Source organism: Rhamphochromis longiceps, linkage group LG9, assembly GCF_057381845.1.
Source record: "Rhamphochromis longiceps isolate RC_006_pf linkage group LG9, R_longiceps_female_GT1.1, whole genome shotgun sequence".
Classification (NCBI taxonomy): Eukaryota; Metazoa; Chordata; class Actinopteri; order Cichliformes; family Cichlidae; genus Rhamphochromis; species Rhamphochromis longiceps.
The window spans coordinates 36,023,006-36,033,005 of NC_140565.1; the positions used below are offsets into that span (position 1 = coordinate 36,023,006).

The window sequence follows — 10,000 nt, forward strand, 5'->3', positions numbered from 1 at the left end:
CAGAGCGGGGCATTAAACAGCTAGCTGACTCCGCCCACTTGTAAAGCTCCCGGTTTACATGTAATTAAAAGAAAAATGCCAGTGAAGACTGTGTAGCACAAACGGAGGACGTCAGAGGTTCACCCCAGAGTCAGACTCATCTGTGACCATCACTCAACGTTTCACATGTTGTTTCCTCGTCGCTCTGCACTTCTGTTCAGTAACATGATGACAAACAGCGTCTGAGGCTCCTTCACGTTAGCTTTATGTTTCATAACAGGCTAATAAACCTTTCAGACTCGTCTCGCTCGCTAACAGGAAACATGTTTTTTCACCTTTTCGGCAGCCTGAGCTTTGGCCGTGACCTCCTGCAGGACCTGGTCTGCCCTCTGGGAGGCGACGGCGAGCTCCTTCTCCTTCACCAGCAGCTCCTCAGAGAGCTGAGACACCGACTGCTCCGCCTCCATCAGTTTACAGAGACCTGCAGGAAGCATCACAAGCATGCGCAGCATCAGCTCGCCTCTCCACCTGAGACAGGAAGTACAGGACGGTTTAGCCCCTCCCATCAAACCATGCTCACCTGTCTGCATGCGTTCGGCCAGCGTGCCGACGTGAGCGATCTTCTCTGTGTAGACCAGCTTGTAGCTGTCGATGAAGGACAGGTAGGACTTTGGCGTCACAAACGTCTGGCGGCGGAAACGCTCGAAATACTCGCCACACTTCTCTGCCACCAGGTCCTGTGAACATCTCGGTCATGTGATCAGTCCGCTCAATACGCTGGCAATTATAAGCTACCAGATTATTGTGGGAGCGCTACCTGGAAGGTTCCCATGGTAACCACAATGCTTTGCTTGACGTCCTCTGAGCAGCGGAGGTCCTGGTACTGAGACAGGAAGTGATGCGATACAGCGATGAGGGCGTCCTGAGGCCAACGCTGGAACCAGTCCACTGTGCAGCCGGAAATCAGACCTGGGAACTGTTCAGGGCAGAGGTCAAAGGTCACTGATGAGAAACAGTAATTCTTAGGAGGACGGAGCCTTTGGCTCCACCAGCTTACAGCATCATCAGGGTCATGTGACCAGTGAACCTGAGTCCTCGCCGCACCTTTAAGGCACGAGAGCGGAACTTCTCCCCGACAGGCGAGAAACAGAGGACCACGTGGAGGTTGCTCCGCACGCGGGACAGGAAAAAGTCGTAGAGGTTCTCGGGCGTCGGCGGGCGGCGAGGATGCTGGCGCTTCATCACGGGAATCAGGTCCTGAGTGATGTCATCCAGCTCGTCTCGAGCAAACAGGTTGGAAACTTCACCGCTCGCCAGGACGTTGTTCATGTATTCTGCAGGAGAGGAGACAGGAGTCAGAAAACAAGACGGGCCCTGACCCCATGACCTCCTGACCTCTGACCTTTGCTTCCATCAGCAGGACAAACAAACAGTGTAAAAAAATCACTTTTCCTCCTTTTACATTCAGACTTCCTGATATTTCACATGATGATTCACATGAACAGATAAAGTTTGAGCTGATGTTTGTTCTGCTGTGGTGCAAACTAAAGACGTGAGCGAGTTTCATCATCTGTGAATCATCAAAGCTGTCAGCTGATCGTTGGCACCCAGGAAGGCTTCTTCTTTGATGTCATTGTCGCTGAACAGGAAGGTGACGCCTTTCCCGCGCTGACCGGCGATCCGATACAGAGACTTCAGATCCTCCAGCAGGTTACTGCTGCCGTACGACCTGCAGCACACACACACACACGCACACACACACGCACACACACACACACACACACACACGCACGCACGCACACACACACACACTTATACTGTAAGTAACACAGAGAAACCCCAACACTCAGACGATCCCCTCTGAAGGAAAAACTCCCTTTCAGCAGGAAGAAAATTCCTTTTTATTGTGTTAAATATTTGTTGGGGGCAGAATGTTCGAAAAGTAAATGAATGTCTTCCTCCGTCACCCCCAACAGGTGGTGGCAGATGGCCCCGCCCCTCCCTGAGCCTGGTTCTGCTTCTGTTCTTCCTGTTAAAAGGGAGTTTTTCCTTCCCACTGTCACCAAGTGCTTGTTCACAGGGGGTCGTCTGATTGGTGGTGTTATTGTAGGGTCTTTATCTTACAGTATAAACACAGTGAGGCGGCTGTTGTTTAATTTGCTGCTGTATTAATAAAATAGTTTATCACAGAACTTCATTTACAGACTTTCTTCTGCGGGTTTGTGAGGAGTTCTGCCTGAAAGGGAGGAGTGTGAATATCTTGTGGATGAGGGACACTGGATTATGATTGGACGAGTGGTGATTGGACGAGTGGTGATTGGACGAGTGGTGATTGGACGAGTGGTGATTGGACGAGCGGTAATTGGACGAGTGTTGATTGGACGAGTGGTGATTGGACAAGTGGTGATTGGACAAGTGGTGATTGGACGAGTGTTGATTGGACGAGTGTTGATTGGACGAGTGGTGATTGGACGAGTGGTGATTGGACGAGTGTTGATTGGACGAGTGGTGATTGGACGAGCGGTGATTGGACGAGCGCTGATTGGACGAGCGGTGATTGGACGAGTGTTGATTGGACGAGTGTTGATTGGACGAGTGGTGATTGGACGAGTGTTGATTGGACGAGCGCTGATTGGACGAGCGGTGATTGGACGAGTGCTGATTGGACGAGTGCTGATTGGACGAGTGCTGATTGGACGAGTGGTGGGTCACTGAGACTGTGTCCCACCACCTGTTTAGACTTCTGCCCAGTGAGTTTGTTTTTCACACCTGACTTATTTGTGTTTATTTTCCGTTGGTCACGATGAATCGCAGGAAGCACACACCTGCTCAGTGTGATCTGGAAGGTTTGGTATCCTGCGATGAATGACGCGAGCCTCGTCAGGCTCTGCTTCCCCGACCCTCCCACCCCGACCAGCAGGGCGTTTCCTTGTGGCGTCCTCAGGATGCGTGAGATCCTCATCAGGTGGATCATCGCGTCCTGTCGTTGGACCACACACAGAGGGTCACCATCAGCTGATATGAACAAAGGTCATGGTGAAGAGTGTGACAGGAGTCATCATCACCTTGAAGAAGACCAGATCCATGGCTCCGCCTCTCACCGCCTCGTTGTACTGCTGCTGAAAAGCCGACAGCCGCTCTGCCAGAAGGTCCAGCGATGGGATTGGCTCGTACACCTGTCAATCATATCAGTGTCCACACTTAGAAACCATCAGAAAACTATCCAACACTGAGGGACCTGAAGACTTTAGCTGTGTCCCAAAACGTCGGCTCCATCCTTCGGAGGACCCGGCCTTCGCGGTCTACGTGGATTAATTAGAGTAATATTAAAACTCAGCGGCCGCCATTGTTGGAAACTGGAATTGGCTGGGCCGCGCTATGAATTCTGGGATATGGTGGGCCACGAAGGACACACCCGACCCATCCTTTAGTGAAGGCCGCATTTGAAGGAGTCGACGAATTGGGACAGCCTTCGCTGCCTGGCTGTGACGTAATCGGCCTTCGAACGCAGCCTCCGGAGGATGCAGCCGGCGTTTTGGGACACAGCTTTAGTCTCTTTTCATTTTTGCTGGACTTTATTTAACTTACGACTAAATAAAAAATTCACTTTAATAAAAATATTAAAATAAATCAGATTCTGAGACCTTCGGAGCCTCCAGCTCAGCGTCTTCAGGTTCATCTCCCGTCGCCTCCGGGGCTTCACGCAGGAAGTCCACAAAGCAGCTGTTCCACTGAGCATGCTCAGTCAGAGCTCTCCCATGATCCTCCACTGTGACCTGAGGGAGAGGAGCGTTAGATACAGTCCAGAAGATTTACTCACTGCTGTTTGTGCCGCACTTTAAATAAAAAGTTGTTGTTGTCTCATGAGATAAGTTCCTGTATCATCTTTAATCTGTCGGCTCTGATTCCAGAGACGTTTATTGGACAACAATGTTTTTATTTTGCACTGAAAATTCAGTTTTACACAGAAAACGTGAATCAAACCAAAAAAACAGAAGCAGGAAGTAAAACACATGACTGAACACAGAGTCAGGTGGAAACAATCAGGGCGAGAAAAACACAACGACAGGAAGTAAAAGCAGACACACAAAAAGAGACAAACACAGAACACAAAGGGTGACAAAGATGCAACACGAGAGCCGGCAGAAGCCGACCAAAGATGTAACGATGACGTTCATGTAGCTGCTGATTTCATTCCTGAACAAAAGCCTGATATCAGAGAAATAAAGATTATTCTGAACTGTGACTCATGCAAAGCTCCTCTGGTAGCAAATCATCTGTAAAAGAACAAAATATTTGAGATTGGGATCATTTATTGTCACGTCCAGGGTTAATGAAGCTGCCAGTTTGGAATCTTTTATTTGACGAGCAAATTTCCTAAAAATGGATCAACTATATCTCCCAGAAATCCCCTTCTCTTAGTTTTCAGTATTATTAACATTTATTGAGTTATTTAGTGTAAAAAGGAAACTCAGTCTTTGCCAAAACAAGCAGCAGGTCATGTTCTTTCTGTTCTGTAAGCTGTGACTGAGGGCCACAGTGCTGATGTCAGAGCGCACACACCGCCTCCACGATGCTGCCGAACGCTCGTCTGTCGCCGCTGTCGACGAATCGATCGGCGATCGCTCTGCAGCACTCGTGATGGAAGAGAGCGGAGAGGAGCTCAGAGCTCTGACACACCTCTGACTTCACCGTGAGGATCCCCTGAAACACACAAGGACTCGTTCACATCGCCGGGTCAGAGAGTTGCTTCAGGATAAATGTACGAGTGAGAAAGTCTCAGGAAAAAGGACAAAACGTTTATTCAGGATTAAAAGAAGAAGAAATAAAACCATGTGTGATTTTTCCTACCTGCCAGATTCTGCTGAGGTCACGCAGGTTGAAGATGTAGTGAAACTTTGCAGGAGACGGTAACATCTGAGGAGAGAGACGATCACATCTGAGAAACATCCACAGACTGAATGCAAACAAAATCAAGTCAAGCAAAGTTACAATTCTCAAAACTCATCAACATGTCAAATTTGTTCGGGTGCCTGGGTCGTCGAGCCAGAGTTTGCAGTGTGACATTATTATTGATCATTTCTGGTCTTTTGCTTTCTTTGTTAGAGTTCTCTGTCTATGGTTTCTGTGTCCATAGCTGCTCTGTCTCCCCTCATCGAGGCTGCGTCTGTGTTGTTTCCTGAGAAGTTCTGCTTTGTGTTCTTTTTCTCTCCCTCTGTCGCCTGGGCGGAGCTCATTGTGGGCTCCGCCTTTGGCCTACATACCTGGGAGATGATCAACACCCGCGTCTCATTAACTGGCCTCTACTAAAGGGAAGAAGCCAGGCTGCTCTTCGCTGGATCGTTGCTTGACCTGTGTCGGTGAAATCCCGGCTTGGACACTACAGTCTAGTTCCCGCGTCTCAGCTTCTTGTGTTAACGCTTTTGTTTCCTGTGTACAGACCCCCTGGACCTGCTCTCGTTCCCTACGGAGTTTCTGCTGCGAGAGAGGAGTGAATGACTGGTGAAGAGGAGTGAGAGTGTTGCCCTGCTTTTCCCCGTGGATTCCCTGGAGCCCTGATCCCCGCACGCTTGTATAGAGCACTGAGTCCCTGTCACACATTTCACCTGGTGTTTGTGAGGAAAAGCCTTCTGTTCTTCCTCTGAGCAAGGAGTCCTGCATTTGAGTCCCCCAGTGACCGGAACATTTCCTCTTTTACTTTAACACGAGACTCTTTCAACGTGTCTGCTTCTGCCTCCTCGTGTCGTCAGCCCTGATTTGTCCAGCTGTGTTTCCCTCCTGTCTCCCTGATTGCTCCCTATGTGGATTTAAGCCCTGTGTTTCCTCCCTCATCTCACACTGTGTTATGTCTCCTATCTTGCCTTCACGTGACAAAATTGGCATCAGGTGTTTGAAAATCTGAATCTGTGCAGTAAATGTGACCTTCAAATGAAAAGCAGAGACATTTAATCTCCATCATCATTAAATGAAGCGGTGAACTAATCACGAGCAGAGATCTGATACATCCTGGATGAAGTTTGATGATGACTTTGATTATCAAGTATTGATTATCCTGATTAGAACAAAGTCCCTCCTCATGTCCTCCTAATATATGAGAATTAACCTGAGAAAAGCTCAGAGGGGATCTTTCAGTGATCATCAGCTGCTTTAAATATAATTTTTTAATGACTGTTTATAAAGAATTAAATACATTTTAGCCTTCTTTTATTCTGAAGGTCCGATTTGATCTTATTTAAAAAACAAACCTTCGCCTTCACGGCCTGCCACACCCGCCTGGTGGTGGGGACGAGGGCGGCGGCGAGCTGGCACACCGGGCCGGGGAAGCCTCTCTCTGGGCAGAAGTAGCCCTGAGCCACAGTGCCAAAGATCTTATCGATGGAGGAGTTGGAGGGCAGCGTGCAGTTAAAGATGGAGAACTGGCGCTTCAGACGCTGAGGGATGTCGTTCCGACCGCCGCCGGGGTGAATCATGGCTGCCACCAGCTGGTAAACATCATTACACACATCAGTCAGTCACAGAGCAGATGATCTAACATCATCATCATCTCTCTGTTTATGATTTAAAACTTTTGAAGGAATCCCTCAAACCAACAGGTTTGTGTTCACTTCATATATTTCCCTCCACTTCATTAGGTACAGCTGTAATACTCCAGTATATCTGTAGCGTCCTCCTGCCTTTGCTCACAGCAACCTTCATCAGTCTGTCATCATGGAAACATCCAGAATGTGCCACAGCGCTCCAACCACAGCCAAACTTCACCTGAACATCCACCACAGTGATGAACTCTCCTGGACGATCCAGGCTGTAGAAACCTCCCTGCTCCATCAGCTGACGCACGATCTCATTGGTTATCTGAGTGAGATGTGGGGGCGTGTCAGAGATACAATAATCTGATTGGTTACATGCATATCAAAGAGAACAGGGTGGGGGAAAAACTGAGCTGATTGGTTATTTGTGATGTGGAGGTTATTCTGTGAGAAACAAAGAGGTAAGCTAGAAAAGGTTTGACCAATCACAGAGAGCCTGAAGCCCACCTGGTCGCCCCATTCGTTGATTACGGGCATGTTGATGTCGTCTATGAAGACGGTCATCCTGCGTCCGGCCGGCGGCCCGTAGGTGGTGCCCATGCGTTTGTCGATGTAGCTCTCGAGCGTCCTCTGGAACATGCCGGGCAGCGTGGCCGAAGAGAAGTTCACTGTCTTACTGAGGTGGAGCTCTGGGTCGAGCTTTCCAGTGTAGCCCTACAGGGGGAGCCAGAGAGCAAGCTGCATGCTGTAGCCTGTGCTAGCCTGTGCTGGTGAACGGTTGAGCGCACTCTTACTTTAATCATGACGGTCTTGGCTGTTCCTTGCTCTCCGATCAGCAGCACGGCCTTCCTCTGCTTCATGATGGTCTGCATCAGGAAGTCCGTCCTCACGTTGTCTACGTTGGGAACCAGGATGGACGAGTAGTCAGGGACGTGGTCTTTGGGGTAGACATACTCTGGGACCTGATCAGAACCATAAACACAGAACATGCATGCAGCATGCTGACTTCATTCTCTGCGATTAACACTCAGGAGAAACATAGAGTCCTCTCACCTTGTTGGACCAGTGCTCCCAGTCTCCCTGCTCACTGACGGTGAACTCAAAGATGGTCTGGTTGTCCTGAGTGGGTGGCAGGTCCAGAGATGAGCTGTGGGCCTTTGAGACAAAAACAAAAACACCTTTCAACTCAAATGGAATATTTATATCCATTTCCAACCAGATATATCCTTTAAAAACCTTTTTTTAAAGTCCCATGTGACTCGTTTGCTCCAGCCGTGGAGGCCGTGGTGTTCAGGATTGTGATAACAGAGCTGGACTGACTCATTTCCAGATGAGTGACCCTTTGTTAGACGTCTTTTCCCGTTTTGCTTGGAACCAGTCAAAGTTTGATTGGTTTGGTATCTAAACTTAATAAAGTGGGTGCTGATCATCAGTCTGTGAACTGGGGATCATTTTCTTTCTAATGTGACAGGCTCTTCAAATGGCACTGGTGTCACTGGGTCCAAGGTTGTACTGCAAACTTTTTTTCTTTTAGCATAAAATGGTGAAACTGTTCTAGATTAGGAGCAGACGTCAGTGTGTTGGAAAAGTGGTACGAGAATCTGACCAGGACCGTGGGTAGGTCATAGCCTTAATCCTAGCCCTCTACTTAAGGGTGGGGGCGGGTAAAGGTGAGTAATCCCGCCTCTGTAGACGGTAAATATTCACACTACGGGTTCATTTGATTTGAAAACGAGGTTTGTTATGGAGTCAAAGAAAACTTTCACACACCTTCAGGAAGGCCTCCATCTTGGCTCTGTCATCCAGCTCCAGCAGTGCACCCAGAGACCACATGACCGCAAAGACAAACATGCGTCCCACATGATCATGGCCACCCTGTTTGTCCTGCGCTGCGGGGAGCAAACCCTGAAAGCACAAATATGAAAAATAACCAAACAAAAGGGCAACAAGAACTTGGAAGACTCAGATTCTAGTTTTTCTGGTGTTTTACTGCTGTGTCCTACCTGCAGCAGGTCAATAGTCTGTTTGATGTACATACACTCCAGCACCTGCATCTTAGCGGACACAGCAGTGAAGACAAAGTCCAACAAGTCCTGAAACAGAAGAATACAAAACTAACCTTTAGCTTTCCTGCTGTCTGATGATTTCTTTACCTTCAAGGTTGATGCATTTCTAATCTCTGCTTACAACGTCATCAGTAACTGATGTTTGGCTACATGGGTGCTGGAAACAAGCGATAAACACCAAACTGAACAGACTTTAATGGTCAAGTGCTAAAAACTGCAGTTCCTCTAACAGCCACCAGAGGTGGATGGGGTAACAGGGTAACATGTCCAACGTTACAGCAGAAATAAACGTGTTTACAGCGGGTAAGAAAACCTGTTTGTTGTCTATAGCAGTGTTCATGTCAAGTTCACTATGATTAATTATGGAGCTCATCAGGGTGCTGTGCTGGGACCAGTTTGAGTCACAGTGCACTTGCTTCTCCTCGTTTCTCCTTCTTTTGTGTAATATTGGAGAGTCTGTGGCCGACAACACAAAGTGCTTGGAGGTGATAGTTGTTGTGAATTGGTGCTACATAAATAAAACTGAAGAGAATTGAATAAAGAAGCTTTGATCCTTGTTTGCTGAGTTCAGATGAGGTTATTTTATGGTTCACTGCTTTGCCGCTCCTTTGTTGTGTATGTTTGACCAGGTGGTAACATCTTATCAATATTAAAGTGATAAATAAGTCTAATTGTGTCCCGGCGGCTCTCACCTGGTAGCAGCAGTCGAAGCAGTGTTTCAGAGCGCTGGCCTGCTGCTCTGCTAGTTTCTGTAACCAGGCCTGCAGGACGGGCCTCCAGCTGAGCACTGACGAGCTCATGAACACCATCCCGTTCCTGGACACGGTGGCTGGGGAGGCGTTGTCGATGTTGTGGGGCTCAAAGACAATCTGAGGGAAGAATATAAAATATATGGGCTGACTTGACCTCGATGCATCTCCGGTTTCTGATCATGATGTTTGTGGATTATGTCAAACTGCACCACAGTGACTGTCTGGCTGAAGTGAGGTGAGCTTTGTTTGTTTTGCTTTGACCTTGCAGCAGGGAGCCATGGGGATTCGATCGCCATTTGCCAGCGTCAGAGTTTTGTTGTCGTCTAAAACAGAGTTCAGATTCTCGATCCAGATGGCATCAACCGGACCATCCAGCACAATCCAGATGTATTCCCCCTGACACACACACACACACACGTACATATACATCTGCACTGGAGCATCATGAATGTAGGGAACATGTTGAGCTTCCATCAACCTTTTTGCCTTTCAGAGTTTTCCTCCACAGTGTGGAGAAAATGCCGTCCGTCCAGTCGTTGGTGGTCACGTCCAGCATGCCGAACATCTGCGAGGCTGTGATGGCTTTCGGGTTCATCCTCATCTCTCGGTGGGGCGAGCCGCACTCAGACATGGCCTTCATCAGCGTGTGGACGCACGCCGTCTTCCCAGCACCGCT

At 48.4% G+C, this 10,000-nt stretch overlaps 1 protein-coding gene across 1 annotated transcript in view; it reads right to left on the reverse strand.

The window, feature by feature from the left end:
• dnah5l (dynein, axonemal, heavy chain 5 like) overlaps positions 1-10,000 on the reverse strand; it is a 60,116-nt gene that overhangs the window by 11,066 nt on the left and 39,050 nt on the right. The window contains exons 53-72 of the mRNA XM_085417603.1: positions 9,803-10,000; positions 9,586-9,720; positions 9,265-9,441; positions 8,510-8,599; positions 8,277-8,411; positions 7,560-7,661; positions 7,301-7,468; positions 7,014-7,220; positions 6,739-6,831; positions 6,225-6,461; positions 4,831-4,896; positions 4,543-4,683; positions 3,624-3,755; positions 3,045-3,155; positions 2,805-2,959; positions 1,587-1,708; positions 1,084-1,313; positions 797-955; positions 560-716; positions 315-460 (exon numbers count right to left, since the gene is read on the reverse strand). The exon at positions 9,803-10,000 is cut by the window's right edge and continues 20 nt beyond it. Coding sequence (XP_085273729.1) covers positions 315-460; positions 560-716; positions 797-955; positions 1,084-1,313; positions 1,587-1,708; positions 2,805-2,959; positions 3,045-3,155; positions 3,624-3,755; positions 4,543-4,683; positions 4,831-4,896; positions 6,225-6,461; positions 6,739-6,831; positions 7,014-7,220; positions 7,301-7,468; positions 7,560-7,661; positions 8,277-8,411; positions 8,510-8,599; positions 9,265-9,441; positions 9,586-9,720; positions 9,803-10,000 — 2,961 coding nt within the window. The remainder of the gene's footprint in view (positions 1-314; positions 461-559; positions 717-796; positions 956-1,083; positions 1,314-1,586; positions 1,709-2,804; positions 2,960-3,044; positions 3,156-3,623; positions 3,756-4,542; positions 4,684-4,830; positions 4,897-6,224; positions 6,462-6,738; positions 6,832-7,013; positions 7,221-7,300; positions 7,469-7,559; positions 7,662-8,276; positions 8,412-8,509; positions 8,600-9,264; positions 9,442-9,585; positions 9,721-9,802) is intronic.